The sequence below is a fragment of the Neomonachus schauinslandi genome, chromosome 6 (genome assembly GCF_002201575.2).
Source record: "Neomonachus schauinslandi chromosome 6, ASM220157v2, whole genome shotgun sequence".
Lineage (NCBI taxonomy): Eukaryota > Metazoa > Chordata > Mammalia > Carnivora > Phocidae > Neomonachus > Neomonachus schauinslandi.
Window position 1 is genome coordinate 55,577,044 of NC_058408.1, and position 22,109 is coordinate 55,599,152.

The 22,109-nt window shown below is 37.2% G+C and overlaps 1 protein-coding gene across 1 annotated transcript; it reads right to left on the bottom strand.

Annotated features, from left to right (window-relative positions):
• Nucleotides 1-1,569: 1,569 nt before the first annotated feature.
• Nucleotides 1,570-20,962, bottom strand: GORAB (golgin, RAB6 interacting). Its single transcript, XM_021682644.1, has 5 exons — nucleotides 20,820-20,962; nucleotides 14,478-14,835; nucleotides 11,902-12,003; nucleotides 9,537-9,677; nucleotides 1,570-2,913 (listed from the first exon to the last, which is right to left on the bottom strand). The coding sequence occupies exons 1-5, from the start codon at nucleotides 20,953-20,955 to the stop codon at nucleotides 2,457-2,459; spliced, it is 1,194 nt and encodes a 397-aa protein (XP_021538319.1). The 5' UTR covers nucleotides 20,956-20,962; the 3' UTR covers nucleotides 1,570-2,456.
• Between the last annotated feature and the right edge of the window lie 1,147 nt (nucleotides 20,963-22,109).

Genomic DNA, 22,109 nt, shown 5'->3' on the forward strand with positions numbered 1-22,109 from the left:
GAAGTAGAAGCAAGAGAAGAGGAGTTCAACTCTACAGAGGGACAGCTCTACAAAGTGCTCCAATAAACTCAGGGCAGTAATTTTGAACCTAAGTTCCTTCACAGAAAGTAACAATTATTTGTGGATTTGTGAATCCATATATCAAAGTCTTTTGAATATGCTTTATGATTTTAAAAGATATCAGGACTATCCTGGCAAAGCCAGTGCATATGGTCCTCATACCAACGAGCCCCCACTTCATTTGCTCTTATTCCTCCCACACATGGAATACAGCTGCCTTGTACAAAACTGATGCAATATAACTTTGTCACTTATATCATCACCTGAGCACTCGGATACCACCCTGGGAAAGCCAAGCAAAGCAAGTTTTTCAAAATAATGGCATCAGTGGACCTTTTATAGACATATTTGACAGCATTTCACAAGCACAAACACAATCCCTGAATGGGTTATAAAACAAAGTTTTCAAGTGGAGGGATGCAGTGAACTTTACAGCCTGATACATGTAAGAGATACACCAAGAGTTTTAGAACTGCGACGTTACTAGCACTTTAAGTTTAAAATAAGCCAGTTGGCCAACATGCCATAAGTGAAATCTCTGGCTCTCAAATTCCTCTTCTGTAAAGATGATAAAATCAGATGATCTCTGAGGTCCCTTCCAATTCTTTATTTCATGGTTCTCCTTTCTCCGTATACCTTATAAATATTTCCAATGAGAATCAGATTGTAGCTCCCTGTATGTAGCAGATCTTACAGAACCTCATTTATTGATGAATTTCCCTTAACAGAGGCTCATGTGCATCTACCACATGAAAGTAGAGGCACATGACTACCACGTAGCGCGTAAGAACACATACTGAGATTTTTTTAACAGTAAACAAAAGACCACATTATAGGGGCGCCTGGGTGGCTCAGTCGTTAAGCGTCTGCCTTCGGCTCAGGTCATGATCCCAGGGTCCTGGGATCGAGCCCCGCATCGGGCTCCCTGCTCCGCGGGAAGCCTGCTTCTCCCTCTCCCACTCCCCCTGCCTGGGTTCCCTCTCTTGCTGTGTCTCTCTCTGTCAAATAAATAAATAAAATCTTTAAAAAAAAAAAGACCACATTATAGATGTATCAGACTCGTTTATTCCTTAGAAAAATAAGTGTATTGGACAATGATGCTTTCAGTTTTTATGAATATCATTCATAAATAAAAACACAACTATCTATACAAATGCCTCTGTTTAGGTAAGTCAGTAATGGAAAGCTATAATTTTAACTCAAATTACATAATATAAAAATAACAGCTCATCCACACTGCTGGAATACTCAAACAAACTCATTTAAAAATAGGATGGCCCTTACTTTTTCAGCATTATTATAAATACAATATTACATTTGTCCTTATTCTCTTTTATGATAGTTCTTAAAGACTTAAAATGTAGTACTTTTTGGAATTTCTGATAAATAGATCACAATTTAATGTGAAATTCACAGATTCTGTGACAAACCAACAGTATTTATTTACACATTCACATATAGCACAAAGTGGGTCAAGTATTAGTGATAATAATTAACAAACTATTAAAATACTAAGAAAATCACCATTTTAGCAATTTAAATGCTTTATGACGGGATAATTTATATCCAGCAACACATATTTACAAATAACTTCAGAAAAAAAGTGTATCAATTTTTTTGGATAATCAAAAGTACTGATAGGTTTTCTGTATTATTTTTAGCCTCACTGTAGAAATGTTTTCATTGTCTAAATTTAATCAATGTGCTGATTAAAGAAAAGACAATACATTAATAGTAAAATTATACATATTAGTGGTATATTTGTGTGTGTGTATGAACCAATCAAAACTCAGGTTGTGAATTAAAGCCATTTAAAAGGCAAATTGAAGACAAAAATAACATTACTGAAGCTGTTTGTCTTTCTTAAACTGCAACTCCCAAGTTGTGTTTTGCAGCTCTAGTAAGATCCAATAGACAATTCAACATGCTACTCTTGTTAGTTTTTTTCCTCCTGCTGACTCTTTCTCACATGTTAACTTTGGTGTCTCTCTACTAACTACATAAAATAGGACTCTCATCAACACCTCTCCTAGAAGTCAAATGAGTTTGATGAGGTGTTGAGTATTATTTTCCATTTTACTTTTCTATATTTACCTGGTCCAACAACACTCTTAACCGTGTAGTTTTTCTTCCATCTTATTTGGGTCGTTTGTTTTCACCCAGTCATCAGGGTACACCGAGGGAATTGGCCCTGGATCAAGGTAAACTGTGTGCCTACGTATAAAATTATCGTAATTTGAGGGTTTAGAATGTCAAACATGTTATACTAAAACTAACCAGGGATTCAAAAATTAACACCGTTTTAAAGGCACACTTATCCGAGCTCATGGCATAATCTCCAACAGAAGTGTACTCTACTGAATCCCGCACTAGCTGAGTGAACAAACACTGGCACTTCATGTGGTCGGAGCAGTTGAAATGGCCTTTACAGGAGTTCTAACTTCTTGATTTTGGTCTCGATTTTGAAGGGGAATGCTGCTGGGATTTTCACACCGTTCATCTACCTTTAGGGAAGCGGCGTGTTCTTGATGATTTTTGTTCTCTTCGGCAAATCCTAATGTCACACTCTCCCCAGAAGGCTGAAATGGCCTCTCCAAATGAACCACCTGTTTCCTGGCTTCGGCTTCTTGTTCATGCAGCAATCTCCCCACCTCCACCTCAAGCTCCAGAGTCTCCTCGTCAGCTTGTACATCCAGTTGCTGCATCAACTCTTCCAACTTCTTGGCCTTGCGGAGCTCATTTTGCTGTATGATTGTACAGAGGTGTTCAGTGAGTTGCTCTTTAATTTCAGTCTTGCGCTGGAGATCTAGCTTTGCTGTAACATACTCTGCTTCAGCCCTGTCAAACCGCTTCCTGTAGGGACAGGTACAAAGATTGGTCCATTGGTTTTCCACTTAAGAAGATATTCAAAGGAGGGCCTAGAAACAATAATTAAACTCCAGAATTGGGGGGGGGTTGGGAAGGAAGTATAATGAAGATATGGATACTAATATTTTATGCACGCTTGTCCTACACGTCAGACAAACCAGGCTGTTGCTGCTCAAACTTTTACAACATCCACATTTGGGCCCTTCTAATGTAATGACATTCTTCTGCATTCATTTCCTCTTCCTGAAGCTGGGCTTGAATGAAAGCAGGCTGAGAGGTTAATTCAGTGGTGAGCTAGCTCTGGTCAGGGAGAGCCCTGATTTGCAGTGTTTGTCAATTTCTGTATTATAAATACTACCACCACTATGGCCAATTTCAGGCAGTTAATGTGCCATCACTGATTGTAGAACTGGAAAGAGATACACAAAATCTGTTCTTGTGAACCAGTGCAACCTAGCTCCAGCACACAACTGGTCAAAATGTATGAGAGGTAAAACAACCGGAGAAGGAAAAAGTAGAAAATCTGCATCTCTTGATTAGTGGATTAGAAAAGGAAGAAGATTTTTGGTGGAGAAGGATATGGACAGTGGTTGCAAGGTGAATGTAAATGGTATTAGGTGAGGCAAGAAGCAAGCATCAAGTAGAAGAGAAACATTTCAGGGTAGGTTTAGGAAGGGTTTCTCAATCTTGGCACTACTGACAACTTGGACCATATCATTCTCTGTTGTGGGGAGCTGTCCTGTACATTGTAGGATGTGCAGCAGCATCACTGGCTTTCTCCCACTCCTGCTGGTAGCACCCAATACTTGTAATAACCAAAAAGGTCTCCAGATGTTATCAAATGTCTCCTCAGGGGCAAAACTGCCCCCAGTTGAGAATCTCTGGGTTAAGTTGTTCTCTCTCCATTCTGCAACAACAGATTACTGTTAGACTTTGATCAGGGCACTTTATCTATTTACATTTATGTAAACTGCAAAGACAGGCAATGCCAATCTTAGAAATAAGGTAATTCTACTGGGGAAGTCACCCTGTGATCTTTTTTTTTCTTTTGTATTAGGTTGACACAAAAAGAAAAGTTATCATATGTCGGTTCACCGTCTTTTGCCTTTTCCATATAATTTGTTCCCTTTTTTCTTTTCTCTCTTTTTTTTTTTATTTGGCCAGGAAAAGAGACTGGCCCACATTTATCAACCAATTGTTCAGTTTAATAACCACTAACAGTTGTGAAAGCCATGGTGCCTTACCTGTTATGACTGCCTACATCAACGCAATGTAGTAAGTAATTTCCGGTACTACAGTTACAGCAAAACAGAAACAGTTATATCTCCTAACACAAGATTCTCTGTCTTGAAAAAGAATATAGTGAAAAAATGAAAGGCTTTGATTTTAGAAAACCCATGGTTCAAAACCTGCCTTTGCCTTTTACTGTGTATGTACCTGTTTTGTTCAAGGCCTTTTTTGGATGTAAAGAACAGATACCCAGTCAAACTAGCTCAGGTGAAAAGTGGGTTTTATTGTAGGATACAAGAGGCAATTTCACAGGCATGTCATCAGAATCAAAAGCTATTCTCTTTAATGCTTAGAAACCACAGTTTCTCTCATTTTGGCTTTCCAATCATACTCACAACCCAATATGGCCACCAGCTGTGGCTCTACATTAAATTCACTCTACTCAATTTCTCAGTGTTCGAATTCCAGGGGAAGGACCCGGGTTGGCTTAGCTTGGCTCACATCAATTTGAACAGAGCTTAGTGTCCAGCCATGCCACCAACCCCTATTTAGCCTTTGGATTAAATGTTCTGGAGTTGGTAGCCCATCTTTGTTCTAATCAGGTGTGCTCCAGGGTCAGTACCATGAGTACAAAACACAGCTAGGTTCCTAAGGAAGAGGCTGGAGAATATATGTGCAATGTCTGAAAACTCCAGTATAGTGACCCTTGGTAGTATCTTATCTGAGTTTTGGTTTATTTGTAAAATGGTGATGACACTATTACTTCACAGGAGTGTTAAGGATTAAACGGTATAAACAGGGCAAGTGTCTCGCCCAGTGCCTGGTAGGCACTCAAAAAAGAGAACTTCTCCTTCAGAGTACCAGAATCAAAAAGTGTTGCTAGTTTATCACTAAACAAGTACTCTAAAACTAAAATTATGCAAAGTTTAAGGACTCAGTATTTATACTTGAAAACTGTTATTTACATAATGTTCATTTACCACATTTAATTTTTTTTTTTTTTTAGTCATCTAGTAACTATAAGAATGAGAAAACTAGCTGTTTTTCAATTACCCTCTATGTTAAAAGAATTGTTCCAAAGGAGCTTTGTTGGACATGTGAATCCCTTATTTCCATACTTTGTAACATATCCTGTTTATGAATGTTCTTGCATCAAGCTTAAGAGCTCTAACAATATTCTCTACAGGTATAAGAAAACCTTGCCCCTTCCCCCCAAGTCAAACCTCCTTTCTGTGGTCTGAGGTCCCCTCAGCCAGCCAAAGTCAGTAAAGATTTATTGACTGGGCTCGTGAATGCTGAATTGAAATTAAATTTGCAAATAGGTCCCTAGGTTTCCATTGATCTTTCACCCTGGATAAATCACTGAAGATTTTGCATTTTGTTTATTTAAGTTCTTCTGGCCAGAAACATGCATATATATTCCTGCACAGAGTGATTTATGTTTGAAATATTGATTAATTTCACAAACTGCACTATAAGCTGGAGGTTCAGGTGGATAATACCAAATCAGAATATGATGACATGTTTTGGAACAGAATAATAAGAGCATTATATATAACACAGTAAGCTAAATTGAACTGGAAATGTAATTACAGAATTGTTTTGTTATTTTAAAGGGACATCAAGTGATTTAATGATATTTAAAGGGTTCTAGAATCTGTCTCTTGGTTTTGGTATCCTGAAATTTTTTAAGAATTCAATATTTAACCCTTGGCATGCTGTTAGGTTTCATGGGTGCACTTTCAGTTTTTTGGTTCCTTTTCTGAGCAGTTCTAACTATTTGTAAGGATCAACATATCAAGGTTTTTATCCTAAGAAAGGATAGAATAAAACAACATTTTGCAATTACTATATGGGTCCACTGGATCCTTTTACACATCTGAGATACATTACAGAATTGTTGAGACAGGATATATTGTTCCTATATCTTGAAACATTTTGCCATTTTGTTACCCTGGGAATTATTTCCTTATTACTCATCAATTATTCCCATTTTGCAGGAAAAAAAATAAGAAAACAGAGAATGATAGAATGACCCAAAGGATGATGCCACAGTGAAATAAATCATTGTTTAGTTTCCTTATTGTGTTGTTCAAAGTATCACATCATCTTTCAAAAAGATATAAAAAAAGACTAGAAACACCGTATCTGTAATCTGTTCTCAGCTTTCACTGAACACAGTTCAGAATTAGTATTTTTCATTTTCTGCCCACAGTGACAAAGTAGAGAAAGTTGACAGATGAAGACATTTCGCAGCTATTAGACAAATCATAAGACAAATGTTATGGTAGGCTAAAAACATGACCACCCATAGATATTCACTTCTTAATCCCCAGAATCTGTGAATATTACCTTATATGGTAAAAGATGTGATTAAGTTTACAATTTTGAAAGGAGTTTATTCTGAATTATTCAGTTGGACCCTAAATATAATCACATGTATCCTTTTAAGAAAGCGACAGAGGAAGTTTTGAGAGAGAAGAGGAGGAAGCAATGTGACTACAGAGGCACAGAACTTAGTGGTGCAGCCACGAGCCAAGGAGTGCCTACAGCCACCAGAAACTGTAAGAGGCAAGGAATGGATTCTTTCCTAGAGTCTGTGAAGGAAGACTGACACTGCCAACACCTTGATTTCAAACTTCTGGCATCCAGAAATGTAAGAGAATAAATTTCTGTTGTTTTAAACCACCCAGTTTGTGGTAACTTGTTATGGCAGCCCTAGGAACCTAATACAAAGGCCAAAACAAACAGTGTAGGTTCTAGATGGTGACACCAATGACATACATGAAATCTCAAGCGTATGAGACTTCAGAAAAACACATCCTAGATGAACCTGTTCTCAAAATCAGAGTCAGTGACTGAAAAATATATTTCTGAGGGTAAAAAGGAAATGTTATTCTCATAGAATTAATAATTCCAACAGAAAGAACTTGATCACACAGTATTTTACAAGTACTTGGACCATCTTGTGTTGTGAAAGTGTTGTGAAAGGATGTAACTGCATTCTTTCAGCTTTTTATAATGTTGGGAGTAAAGAGTTACTTGACATAAAGAGGTCTGCTATGCTTACATTCTTATTAAAATTTTTAATAAAGTTTCTTTCCACAATCCCTATTATTTTTACTTCTGTAAATTATACATAAAACATTTATGTATATATGTGTGTATGTGTATGCACATGTATGTGTACATGTTAATGGGAATGTCTATTAAACATAAATAGCTAACAGTGATTATAGTTTTTCCTGGTCCATGAAGGGTCAAAGAAATGTTCTACACACAGCCACTCTGTTTCACAAGTTGGTCTATGCAGCATACAGCAGCCTGGGAGTCATAGATGCAAACAGCAGCAGTAACTCTCAATTTGGTTCACTCCAAGTGCTGGTCTCCTTAAAAGGCTCTACTCTAACAATGCTCTATAGAAGCCAATTTTAAAGCAAATCTGGGACTATTCATTATCTAAGAACCTTTTGTAGACATTGCACTGTACTATAAAACTACAGTATTATTTTTATTTAAAAAAAAAATCAAGGAAATCTCCAATAGAAACTGGTTGCCCTGGGGATTAGCTACCAGTATAAATCTAAACCACAATATTATATCACCAATCTCTAATTTCTCAATAACCACAGATGTAAATTTAGAAAATGTTGTCTTAATCTTATGCATGAACAAGATACAATGCTGGTCCTAGTCACAATTGTCTATGGCTTCTCTTTGACTTATCTCAAGAGCTTAGATTTTTAAAAATAGCCTCACACATACAATATGGATATTCACATACAACTATGTCAATACCAGTACCATGAGAAATTGCCATCTTTAGTTTGTTAAAAGATGTAAAATTTTATGTAAATATAATATAAAAATTTACTAAAATTTCATTAAACATGTTTATATATTATGGGATGTTTTCTTCTTTAACCAGTAATCCCACTTTCTTTGTGGTTCTCTGAAGGCTAAAACTATGACATTTCTTATATTATGTTCAACATACAAATGTATCCTACTCCAGCCTCCTCTAGGACAGAATTAAAACATAATGAGATGATTTTCTGTTGAGGTATCCATAATAATCTGAATTATTCACATAAAGGGCTATAAAGGCAAAAGAATGTTCCTCTGGTAAACTTAAGTTACAGAGAATAAAATATGCTAAAAATCTAGGATTAGTTTTATCTTAATAAAATCTTGGTTACCTCCTTAATGACCTTATAAATAGAAATCTGGAACCTCCAGTTATCAGCTACTGATGGCATTAATTTAAGCAGTTAATTAATAAAAGCAACCCATTAAGTCTAATAGCATATGGTCAAACAACAATTACAAAAATCACAAGGACACCACAAACCTCTTTCTTAATAAACAGTGAATTAAAAGCCACAATCAAGCATTTCCGCTTTATTAAATTGTTATATAAACATTCTGATGCTGTGGTTTACCCTGGACTAATGAGGCATTCTGATTGATTTCTAGTGTTACAGAGAGAGATGCAAAACGGAGTCATTAACACGGCATTCCCTTGTGAAAAAAGACAAACTAGGATGATTAAAGCAACGCTGAAAGGACTGAAAACCCTGAAATTGGACCTAATTTTTTGCCCTTTTATCTGCTTGCAAAGTTCATGTAATTCTTTACATGTGTTAGTTCATTTTAAAAATACTCCATGATGAATTTTTCACTAAAAAAATTCCAGTGGTTGAAACCAAGAAAACACATGATAGCAAACTATTATATACAGAATACAATCAAAAAGAAAAAAAAAAAGAGGAAAACTTCAAGCTTTCGAGACAGAGTGGTATTTTCTTTAAATACTCATATAAAGCACTGGGTGTTATACGAAAACAATAAATCATGGATCACTACATCAAAAACTAACGATGTATGGTGACTAACATAACATAATAAAATAAAATTAAAAAAAAATACTCATAAGGCTTTTAAAAAAATAAACTAGGTCTTCTTTCTTTGATGAAAACTGAAATGAGAACTAGGATAATCTCTAAGAACCATCTCAGATAATCAAAATTCCTTAATAGAAAGATTATGGACTTGGTGTTAGAATAATAGAATTTGGGGACAAGTCATATAGACACTTAGAGTCCCAAACATTACATAGCTGATGGTTTAGCAAGAAAGACTAAAATGCAAATAAATAATGCAAGAAACGCTCTAACAGGAATATGAACAAGGATGGGGGAAAGTTAAGGAAGACTTCAAAAAGAAGAGACACTTGATTGAATACAAAATAGGGATAAATAGAGCACCTAACGGTATTGTTATGAGGCTTCAATGACGACACACCTGAAAGCTCCTGGCCCAGCTAGCAATAAACATTAATTTACTCTGACTCCTGGTTCAGAGTTCTCTCAACTCACCGAGCATATGAATACTCGAGGCTGGCCTGATCGATCCGGTTTCTGAGGATTCCAATATCAGCTGACACCATATCATCTAGAGCCTGTAACTCCTTTTGGATCCGCTTTAGTTTCAAGGTCTCTGCTTGAGTTCTTTTAGATCTAGAAAAATGAGTAGAAAAATAAAGACATTTTAAAATCACGTATCTATATACAAGTGAAAAAAGCAGCCTACTGTATATACAATATGATTTTAATGTATAATTTTTTAAAAATTAGAAAAAAAAAGCACAAATTGAAATAAAACAAATGCTGGCAACATTTTGGTATATCTCTAAGACTGCATTTGTGCTGTTTTCCCTTATTATTCCAATACACAAAGGAAAAAGTAAGATTTAAAAAAAAAAAAAGAATAGTTCACTTATAGGTCTCTATTCATTCCATGAGGATGTGAACAGGCAGTGAAAGAATATATCTGTATTCTCTTTACATGGAACATCTAACAAACCTTTCTAAATTTCTAGCCTTCAATTCTTGCTAAGCCCATTTTCATTTGTCTGATACTTAGTGGACAAAAGAACTGATGCCTGCATTAAACACCATTTCTTTTTGTTTTTTTTAAACACCATTTCTTTATATTTTTGGTTTTAACCTTTTTAGGACCCATTTCCCCCAAACTTTCATTACTTTGATTCTTGGTTTTTAGGCACTACAGGTCCTCAAAATTCTTTCTGGGGCTCAAAACCAATACTCTTTTTTGTTTTTCTTTGTTTAAAAGCACATTCAACCTCAGTCCCCTCACCACCTCCAAATACATGACACACTGAAGAAACAGAATAAACAAATACAAAAGCCAACCTTCAAACTGATTTCACTTACTTCAAAATTTCATACCCTTCTCACAGAATAAAACCCCCCCAGAAAACCACTATATTGCAACTTATATTCTCCTGATTTCTACTCCATTATGCATTTTCCCTTGTTTTCTGCCTACAAAAGTTACCAGTATGAGTCTTTTACTTCAAGTACTTTGCTGGCGCATTTATTAATAATCTAATCAGGTTATATTTCCCTACATTTCCGCCTGTATCAATACTTTCTGTCTTCAACCAAATGCATGTAAAGAACAAGTGCTGAGCCTATAAATCTTCCTGTAAAATCCCCAGTGAACAGCCTCCCCAACCACTTCCAAAATGAAGACTACTGAAGTGATTTCCAAAATCGCTATTCACTTTCAATAATCACATTTTTTTTCTTGAAATGTAAGTGCAGTAAGTTGCATATTTCCTATGTTTCATGAAAGATCAAAGGGGACCAGCTGGAGAAAAAAGAAAATCATCATTTTCAAATATATATATCCCTGACAGATAAAATTCTGAATGACTCTCATATACCTACTTGCCTTTCTCTCTAGCCCTGTCCCTTCCCCTCCCCCGACACATACATCAGCTTCAATAACCAATAGTTTTGCCAGGCTTTTCTGGAGATCTGAAAAGAAAATGCCAAGAATACTCGCTTGCATTTCATTCTCCCTATTCTCAATCATTGCTTCACTGACTAAGCTTGGTTTCCTAAGGCCACAGCACACTGGAAATTACAAACTAAAAGGGCAGGAAGAGTGGGTGAGGGGTGAAAAGTGGCTCAAATGGGAATGTTGCTGTTGGAGGCCAACACAGCAAAGTAAAGGAAAAGCGACTGCTGACAAACTGACACTGGGAGGTGACAGAAATATTGAAGTGCACATAATAGGGCAGAGTGCTCACAATGGTGACCTTGAGTCACTAATGAAAGGTTATATCATGTATCAGTGGGGGAGATAAATTATTCAAGAAAAATGTCCATAGAAAAACACAAGATTTCTGGGAGTGGAAATCACTTATGTGGAATAAATAATCTTACTCTTCTACATGTCACATGATTAAAACCTCCCCATGTCAAAATTAAAACCTGCACTTGTTGCTAATGCACTTATACTGATGGCTATTCACCTCTTCCTTCGGATGTGTAGATGGCTAAAATTGAAAACACTGATGCTGATTCTGAAGTTTTAATTGCACCTGTATTCACAATTTTGGCTTACAAAGTCCTCCTTAATAAATAAACATCGGAATTTCAGTATCATTTATAAAGCATAATTTGTTTAGTTAGCTTTAAAAGTAACACTGTAGAGGGGCACCTGGCTGGTCGGTAGAGTATGTGAATCTTGATCTCGGGGTTGTGAGTTTAAGACCCACACTGGGCATGGAACCTACTTTACAAAAAAAATTAAAAATGAATGTTGTAGAGAAAAACATCAATTTATCAAGAGAGACAAGGGAAAAGAAATATAAAACATGACAGAACTGATCGCAGATTACAAACAACTCTCCTAGTTCAGGTGCCTCACCTTTCTGCAATAGCTTTAGCCAAAAGAGCTTTCTTACGTTTATTTTTCTCTTCCATTAGCTGTTGTTCTTGCTGGAGGACTTCCCAACGAGATTTTTCTTGCCTAGGGAACAAAAAAAGTATAAAAAGGAGTTTCTGAAACCCCATCCTACACCTTACCAGGCTCAGTTCCCTATGTATAAAATTTAATCAAGCAGATTATGTCTATTTTCTTTCAAAAACTCTCTTAAAAGGAACCCATCTGCAGCTCATTATTTTGTTCTAATAGGAACAAAGATTATGATTTGAAGGCTTACATAAACTGGCCCTTTGAAATCCATTATATGTATATAATCTAGGAAGCCACAAACTGGAAGCTAGAGTACTACGGCATTTCTTAGGAGAACAAAGAAAGTTGTATAAGTTAATTATGTATTATATGCAAAATGGAGAGCAAAATAAATTGGTATGTAGCTAATATCATGTTCTATCTTTTAGAGTTTTCTATAATGAAAAGTCTCTACCACCTAACACCCTCAGGACAATAACCAATGTTTATTTTATTCATTTTTTTTTTCAATATGCTTTCTTTTTTCCAGATCTCAAACAATTTTAAACAGAGCGAAACACCATGAGCTAAGATTTGAATGCTGGGTTACCGAGAAACTTCAAAGATCTGAAAAGTTTTCCCTCTGTTCAATTCTGAAAGACGTAGATTAAAATTTCCCGTAAATTCAACAACTGGATGTCAACTCAAACAAGGTCATGACAAAGCTATTTATTCCTTTTATTGCCATTTCTTATGGCCACTGTATCAAAATTCTCTAGTCCGAGACCTAGTAACCACTTCCAAATTGATCATTTCCTTCCCATTCTCACAGCCTCCACCCTGGTGCTGGCACTGGTCCGCTCTCAGCTTCACTATCGTGGGCATCTTGTCACCCGGTGCTGGAGGTCCAGCTCAGCTGGTGCCCTCCCCTGAATGCACCACAATGCCGACACCTGCATTTTCTCTAACCGTTGTTTTGACCAGGGTATCTCTCTCTCAGAGGCCTTGGTGATACACGACTGCATCGGGGAGCTCAACAGACAGGAACCCTCAGCTTGCACATCCTTCGTCGCCCTCCCTCATTCTCTACTTTCTCTGGCCTCACTTTTGCCTCTTCCAGAGACATGCGATGCCATCTCTGAGCATCCTATAGGATAGAGCTTTCCTTTCCCCTTCTTATAGGCTCAGAATTCCTTTTTCAATGACAGTTCTTGAGATTACATGTCTTCTATGAAAATTTTCCCAAGTACCTAAAAAAAAAAAATTATTTTCCTAACAACATTCAATCTAAATTGTCCAGCTCAATTTAAACCCACCCTCCTCTACTTGTCTCAGGTCTATGCTGGTAAACTACATTTAAAGACATTTAAATATATGCACTTGTTCAATGTTGTTCTCATAATTCATGTGGCTTTCTATCTCTTGTAAAAAAAAAAAAAAGGAGGATGAAGAAGAAGATAGCAGGAAGGGAAGAATGAAGGGGGGGAAACCAGAGGGGGAGACGAACCATGAGAGATGATGGACTCTGAAAAACAAACGGAGGGTTCTAGAGGGGAGGCGGGTGGGAGGATGGGTTAGCCTGGTGATGGGTATCAAAGAGGGCACGTTCTGCATGGAGCACTGGGTGTTATGCACAAACAATGAATCATGGAACACTACATCAAAAACTAATGATGTAATATATGGTGATTCACATAACAATAAAAAATTTTTAAAAAATGCTTTCTTGGTTGTGAACTCATAGCATGGAATCTGGATCAGAGAAATCCTAAGATACTGTGAAAGACTCAGAAAATGGAAAACAGAAACAAATGACATCCTAATAAATCGGGAGGAAACAAAACATAAGTGGATATTAAAACATAAGCTCTAGGATAAATATTTTGAGAATTCACAAGTGATAGAATAGCAATTTCCGTAAGAATGTTTCTAAACTAAATTCTGGAGGTAGTTTCTAATACAAGCACATTAAATAAAGAATAAAAAGAAATCAAATGATGGAGCTGAATCGTTTTATTAGTCCTCTCAATTTCCTAAATTTCAACTTTTCTTTGACCATCCCTTCGTATCTCTTCATAAACACCCTTTTCTGGGCCAGTGGAGATGTAGTCTGGACGGTGAAGAATAGGTTCGATGTGGGGATGGAGTGAGTCCTACGCATAAGAACTGCTTCTGGTGACGGTAAAGGGCAGAGACTTTGGATCCAGAAAGACCTGTATGTGAACCCCAACTCTGCTACTTATTAGCTATGTATTTGCTTTAGGAATAAAGTTATCTTTTCTGAGTCCAAGATATCTCATCTATAGAGTGAAAATCATGAACTGGTACTATAAGCTGCTGCAAAGACTAAGTGACATAACATGTATAACATACCCAACACTGACTGGTTTACAACACATTTAGGGGGTAGCTAATCTTTAACAGGTTATCCATTACACCTCTAGGTTAGAATATAAAAAAGAAAATGTTAAAACTACTATTTCTTTAAAGCCTAACGGAGAAAAAAAAGTAAAATGGAAAAAGTCTCATGGATATATAGACTTACTAACAATTCCACTTTCTTTTTTTCCATTTTGCAATCTGGCTTCGGGGGTAGAATCTCGGCGTTTTTGTGACTATCGTGGGAATTCTCAAGTCCCAGTTCCCTTGGTTGACTTTCAATACCCTGTGGTTTTCCATCACCAACAGGAGAGGTGAGTGTAAGAGGACTAGAAGGAAGAGGGAAAGAAGAATGTGGTTTTGGACTATTAAAGCTTGGTTTTGGTGCAGAAAGCAGCTGCTCTGGAGGTACTGAGGTTGATCCATCTTGAAGTCCAAGTTTTTGGCTTTGCTCTTGAAGGGCTTTTTCTCGCTGAAGTTGTTGTCGACTTTTCTTCACAGGAAGACGCCGCTGTGGTTCAAACGGATCTGTGTGAAAAAGAGAATGGAGAAAAATTCCCTTGTGTGAGCAGCAAATAATTAGAATTTCTCTAAGAAAATAAAGCATTAACATTAAGCTTTGATAATAATTCTACAGGGTTTCTCCCCTCTACCACAAAAGCCCAGGGAAAAACAGCCATTTTCCTGTAGCGTTTTAACAGTTCTCCAATCATACTGTCCCAACGTAAAATTTACCTTAAGAAGTCCATTTGTCTGTTGAGTTAGGCCTCAGAATAAAAAACAAGGTTTCTTTTTCAACTTGAATTGAGAATTGCCTCAAGAATCAACTAATCTGACCAAACAAGGTAGACAAATGAATTCTTGATAGGTCTTAAATTTGATTTATGATTCTATCTGCTCTCCTGAAATAAAATGGTGGTTGCGTTTACAGATGGGCTGCACCTTTCTTAAATAATAGCAGATCTTAGGCCAATCTGATACACAGGTAGATGTAATGCATAAAGTGTAACTGAATGAAATCTCTTCTTTCCAAGAATGCTAGTTAACCCTCAATTGTTAGCTTTCATTTTCCAGAGCAGTGCAAGGTTGTGTTCCCCAAAGTCAGTTAGCCATTAATCAATACACACAAGCTAATTTTAATAGCAGTCTAAGCAAACCAATAGAGGAAGATAAAACAACTGGGAGAAATTTTTTTAAAAAGCACTATAAAATAAATAATATCCCTATTATACTTTTTGGGTTGTCTATGCCAGTGTTAACCTTTTAAGACAGAGTACTGGAGAATTTACTCACATTCACACAATATTTAATAAGATCTGTAAATGGTATTATTTACAAAATACCTGGGAAATGAAATTGTGATAAGTCTTTGTAAATGAACTTAAATAGGGCTTTTAAAATTCTGCACGTTGACTTCTGAAGCAACACAAGCCTAGTATTTAAATCTCCCAAAGGAGAATTAAAGGCTCTGGAGTCACAGCTCTAGTACTGCTTTTGTCCAGCTCAATAACCTTAGGCAAGTCAATTAATTATTCCATACCTCAGTTTCTTCATATGCCAAAGGGGTTGAAAATTTACCTGCTCTACTTAACTCATGGAATTGGTGTAAGGATTAAATGAGATAGGTAAAGAAAATACTTTTAAAAGATAGATGTACCATCAAAAGTAAAATGTTATTATTGTTGACTTTTGCCAGAAACACAAAGTAGCCTCGTCTATTTTAGGACAGGAACTTATTCTTAACCACTGATCTCTATTCACACCATCAGAAAATGTCTGTTTACTTCCCAGTTACACTCACTTAGCTGAATTAATAGTCCCTATGAAATCCAGTACTGCAGCTTCCAATCTATTTTGCATTTTCACAGAACCTGCGTATGAGATTAAAATTGCTACAATAAACAAGTAACGAATAATAAACCAAACAATAAACAAATTCAGTCCACTTAAAAACAGAACATATGATATAAAAACTCCTGGAACTAATAAGCCATTATAGTAAGGCTGCAGAATGCAAGATTAATATACAAAAGTCAAATGCTTTCCTATGTACCAACAATGAACAAGTAGAATCTGAAGTTAAAAACATGATACTATTTGCATTAGCACTAAAAAAAAAATAAAATGTAATACTTAGGAATAAATCTAAGAAAGTAAGTACAAGATCTATAAAGAAAACTACAAACTCTGATAATGAAATCAAAGAACTAAATGGAGAGATATTCCATATTCATGAGTAGAAGATTCAATACTGTCAAGATGTCAGTTCACCCCAACTTGATCTATAGATTCACTGCAATCCCAATCAAAATCCCAGCCAAGATACCGTGTGCATACTGACACAATGCTTCTTGAGTTTATATGGAGAGGCAAAAGACTCAGAATAGCTAACATAATATCGTGAAAAACAAAACTGGAAGACTGGCATTACTTGACTTCAAGACCCACTTTAAAGCCACAGTAATAAAGACAGTGGGTATGCTGAAAAGAATAGAAAAACAGACCAATGGAACAGAACAGAGAGCACAGAAATAGACAAAATGACCGATGAAATAGAACAAAGAACCCAGAAACAGGTTCATACAGGTATGAAGCACTGGTATATGACTGAGATAGCATGGCCTATCAAGAGCAAAAGGTGGAATCATTCAATAAATGGACTTGAGGAAAAACTACTATAAGGAAAAGATAAAATCAGATCCATACCTCACACCATATAAAAACAAACAAAACATTCTCCAAATGGGTTAAGAACTTAACGGCAAATCAACACTTTAAAATTCTTATTAGAAACACATTTCTTTACGCAGTGTTTTGAATCTGTTGTAGCTTATAATAAAAATGTTAAAAACTCCTAAAGGAGAAGATAGTAGGAAGGGTAAAATGAAGGGGGCGGAAATAGGAGGGTGAGACAAACCATGAAAGACTATGGACTCTGAGAAACAAACTGAGGGCTCTAGAGGGGAGGGTGTGGGGGGATGGGTTAGCCTGGTGATGGGTATTAAAGAGGGCACGTATTGAATGGAGCACTGGGTGTTATACGCAAACAATGAATCATGGAACACTACATCAAAAACTAATGATGTAGGGCGCCTGGGTGGCTCAGTCGTTAAGCGTCTGCCTTCGGCTCAGGTCATGATCCCAGGGTCCTGGGATCGAGTCCCACATCGGGCTCTCTGCTTGGCGGGAAGCCTGCTTCTCCCTCTCCCACTCTCCCTGCTTGTGTTCCTGCTCTCGCGGTCTCTCTCTCTGTCAGATAAATAAATAAAATCTTTAAAAAAAATTAAAAAAAAAAACTAATGATGTAATGTATGGTGACTAACATAACAATAAAATTAAAAAAAAAAGAAGAAACTTCAAAAAACCTCTTAATTGAGTATAAGGATTAATATCTTATGGTAGGGTACTACCACCTAATGGCAGGGTAGTAAATTCTTAAGACACAAAAATGTTGACGAATTTGACCACATTAAAATTAAATACTTTGTTCATCAAAAGGTAAAAGTTAAAAAGTAAGTTACAAGCTAGGAGAAGATATTCAGAGGAGAAGATATTCATAATATACCTGGCAAAGAACTAGTATCAAGAATAAATAACTCATGAATATTTTCTTTAGACATTGACGGCACTGTAGTGGCACTGTTTTTTTTTTTTTATTTCCAGTTTTTTAGTATGAAATAAGTCATACATCAAATACATGTATGTGTTATAGACACATATCCAACCTGTATGGATTATTAAAAATAGTAACATTTTAACAAATAAAACATGACTATAATAGACATAACTGCTATTCAATGATAGACATGTTATCCTCTCTTTTGGAACACATAAGATAATTGTATTTATTGCCCTCCAAATCATACTACTTGCTTTTGTTAAATGAAATCTAAGTATGAGTGACACCTATCATTTACTGATGGAAGCATTTAGTTGCCAATGCTCAATTCTCATGCCATGGTGAATTCCTAAATGATAGCACCAAAACACAATGTGAAGTAATTATGTGGAAAAGAGTGACCTGCCAGTCCATATTAGACATGAAGCTAGAGTGAAAAATAAATCTTTATTATTTTAAACAATTGATATATTAGGGCTCTTTGTTACTGTAGGTAACTTGTCTCAACTTGATTTCATTATTACCAACACTTTTGAAATTCCCTATGTATTTGCCCCTTCCTGATAATATTCCCTTGTCTTTCTAGTATCCTGTATTTTGATGTCCTATTTTCCCAAAACAATATACCTGCTTTGTATCATTTTGATCTTCTACAAATGTATCAGGTTGTTCTTCTGCAACTTGCTCTTTTCATGCATTATATTTATGAAATTTACACGTTAATGCATGTGGGTATACTTCATATATTCCCATAGCTGTATAGCAGCCCAAAGGATGGTTATATTACAATTTATTTATCCACTTTTTTAAATGAACAACTGGTTTGTTCCTACCTTTTTAATACTATAAATAAGAATGCTAAGAACAGGGGCACCTGGGTGGCTCAGTGGGTTAAGCATCTGCCTTCAGCTTAGGTTGTGATCCCAGGGTCCTGGGATTGAGCCCTGCGTCAATCCTGCTCTGCAGGGAGTCTGCTTCTCCCTCTCCTTCTCCCTCTGCCTGTCACTCCCCCTGCTTGTGCACACGCCCTATCTCAAATAAATAAATAAAATCTTAAAAAAAAAAAAAGAATGCTAAGAACATTCTTGATCTTTCCTAATGTGCATATGGTCTTCTCTAGAGTACTGTCATGCTTATTTTTGCTGGCAACCAACTCCATCTTCATGGATTACTTAATTATATTTTAAGGTTGGAGACTTTTTAAGGAAGGAGGCTTAAAAATTAAAAATCCAGATTTTCTAGTTTTACAAATGAGAAATTCAAGGCAAAAGATTCAGAGGCAGAGCTAGGAGATCTATATGCCAATCGCTGTGTTTGGCTATGAGTGTACAAAGATGTTACGTAGGGTGGACACAGACTAGTGGTTGGTGTCTATACTATAACATCTCACTATGGAATGACAGGCCTTGAAGGTAACGTCCTTCCAGCCCCACTCTATCCCAAATTGAAGAGATATTTAGAAATGTACTTCTACATAACGAATCTACTGTTATAATTTAGTTGGCAAACTCACCTCTGCTAACACATAGTCTCTGTGAAATCTTCCCAAGCTCCACCCAACCCCCAGCACAGTCAGATTCCTGCTAGCTCTGTAGTAAGCTCTTGTAAATTTTCTACTATCCATTATATAATAGTTTGTCTCATTAGACTATCAGCTCTTTGAAGGCAAGGATGATGCCTTGTTCATCTTAGTATGTGTATACAGAAGATGATACCTCTAACTTTGGGTCAGACCAAAAGCAGGAATACTTGTACTCTGTACATTCAAATATGTGAACGGATGTTCAAAACACAGCGAAAGAATTTGAGAACCTCAAGCTAAAGTCAATTAACTACACACTGTAGTATAACTTTTATGATACAATTTTTTAAAGGCCTCTGGACCAATCAAAAATTCCTCCATCTATATAACCTACACTGGCCTTATGTTACTACTTTATTTCCTTTTCCACTTGTCAGCCTTAGATTATTTTTACATCTACGCTAATAACACACAGACTTACCTGAGCAACATCCAATTTGATCACAAACTCTAACAAAAAGCATGCCAGGGCTCATTTAATTTTCTCCCACAAGTAAAGTACATAAATTATGGTACTCAGGGTGATGTAGTGTCCACTACCAGGATCACCATACAGAATTTCACGAAATTTCAACCACAAACAAAGCATAGTTTATACCAAGAGTTTCTCACCAAATAACAGCAAAAGTTATTCCTTCATTAAAAGAAAACAAAATAGTACGAGTTCCAGCGAGGGAAGCACAAATTTTTAGCTGACAACAAAGTCAACAGGTATAATTTCACATGTAGCCTCTCAAAAACTCTTGGTTTTCTCACTCTCAAGAGTTAGAATTACATAAGTCGTCTGGCAACCAGAAGTGAATGCAAGACTCCAGATGTATTATGAAAAGCATCGTCTCTTTGCGTTTATTCAGATCCCTGTGCTTCCTTCTTCCCAACCATTGTCAACTTTGATAAATTCATCACAATTCTAATATGGTTTGTGCCCCTCCTCCTTCTTTTGCCCGACCCCAACTCTCCAGCCATTGATTTATGCAGCAGTCTTCCCATACGAGACAGCTAGGCTGTAGGCTCACTTCCTCTCCCAAGTCCCATTCCTTTCACAGAAAAAGTCAAATCCAAATCCCTGAAATGGATTCCTGAACTTTCTTTTCTAAAAGAAAATCCCAGGCCCCTGGACTCGCCCCTCCCTCCCTGGCTCCCAGTACATTCACCTCTGGAGCCCCTCAATCCCCTCTTCCCATTATAGCTCCTTCCCCAAACATCAACAGATTACCCTCTTTCCCGCCCCCTTCTCCCCTCAAACGCTGCAGCCCCGCCCCTTCCCCCAAGAGACCCAAAGATTAAATCTCTGCCGGCACGTCCCGTTACCTTTAGCCTGCTTTAGTCGCCTCAGCTCCTCCTCAGAGAAGCCGGCCCAACCCCGCGCCATCTGCCTCGGCTGCCAGCACCCCCAGAACGCCCAAACCTCAGAGCCCCGACTGCCAACACGACTACCCAGGCACATCCGGGTTCTTTCCCGACCACGGCTGACCAACCAATGAACGCTTCGAGTTCTGGCTACAAGGTCCCCTCTCGCTTGCAGCAGGGCCCAGCTCCCTTCGAGTTGCCTTCGGCGGTGCCGGACAAACTCCCTGCGGAAATCTCGGCCGCGGGGACATTTATGTCTTTGACCTGAGTCTGATCTCTTTCCCTGTCTCTTATTCTCGTTGGGTTAGTAGCTTAACAAGATAAGGGGAGAAGTGGCGATGGGGATGAGGGTGGAGATAAACAGGCAGTTAGGAAGTGGCTACAAGTCTGTGGCGGAAAAGAGCGGTCGCTACGGTCTCCTGGGTCCTCTGGGAAGTCACTGGGGCGGAGCCCTCTACTTGCTGGGTCTGGAAGGGTGGCTTTCGGGACCTGTGGAGATCTTTTCTAGAACTGCCCTGGGATTATCCTGCAAATTGACGCAAGAGAATGTTCAGTTAGGCCTTTAGTTGTGAAAAAACATTTCAGAGGGCCGGGGTATAATGGGAAGGGACTAGACACGTGTAACAGGGTTTCTTTGCACAGCTCGGTCTCCCAAATATCCTGATTGTGGGTTGTCTCCATGTTTTGTGAATGATGATTCTCGCGTATCTGTAACTTTTGTCCTAAGGGATACCTGAATCTCTCTACTTTAAAATGATCTCTCATCAGTTTTTCATTCAGAGAAGACAGTGTCGGCGCTGAGGTGTGGGGAAACACTAGGCTTTTCTGGAGTCCTAATTTCATTGTTTGGTTCGACCTTGAACACAAGTCTGTGCTTCCATTTTCTCATTTCAAGAAAGATATCAAAGATTAAGATGCAGAATACATATAGAGCAAGACGATTTAAAAGAGACCACTCTGTCTTTCATGTTTCTCATTATATTGCATTAAAAAAACCTCATTATTTTGGCTTATATTTCAAAATCCCAAGTGTGACTTTTGGCTTTAGCTTGCCAATATTTTAAACAAATTGAAATGAAGTAGAATGAAAATAAAGTGCCACACCAAGAAAAGAGTTGAAATGAATATTTCAGGTTTGGATAGGTGACCAGAAGGTGAAGGATGTTTGGAATTCCTCTTTAACTTTTGAACTTTTAAACTTAGAAGTGATTTCTGAAATTTAAGCGTTCACAAACGCTTCATTTTAAGTGT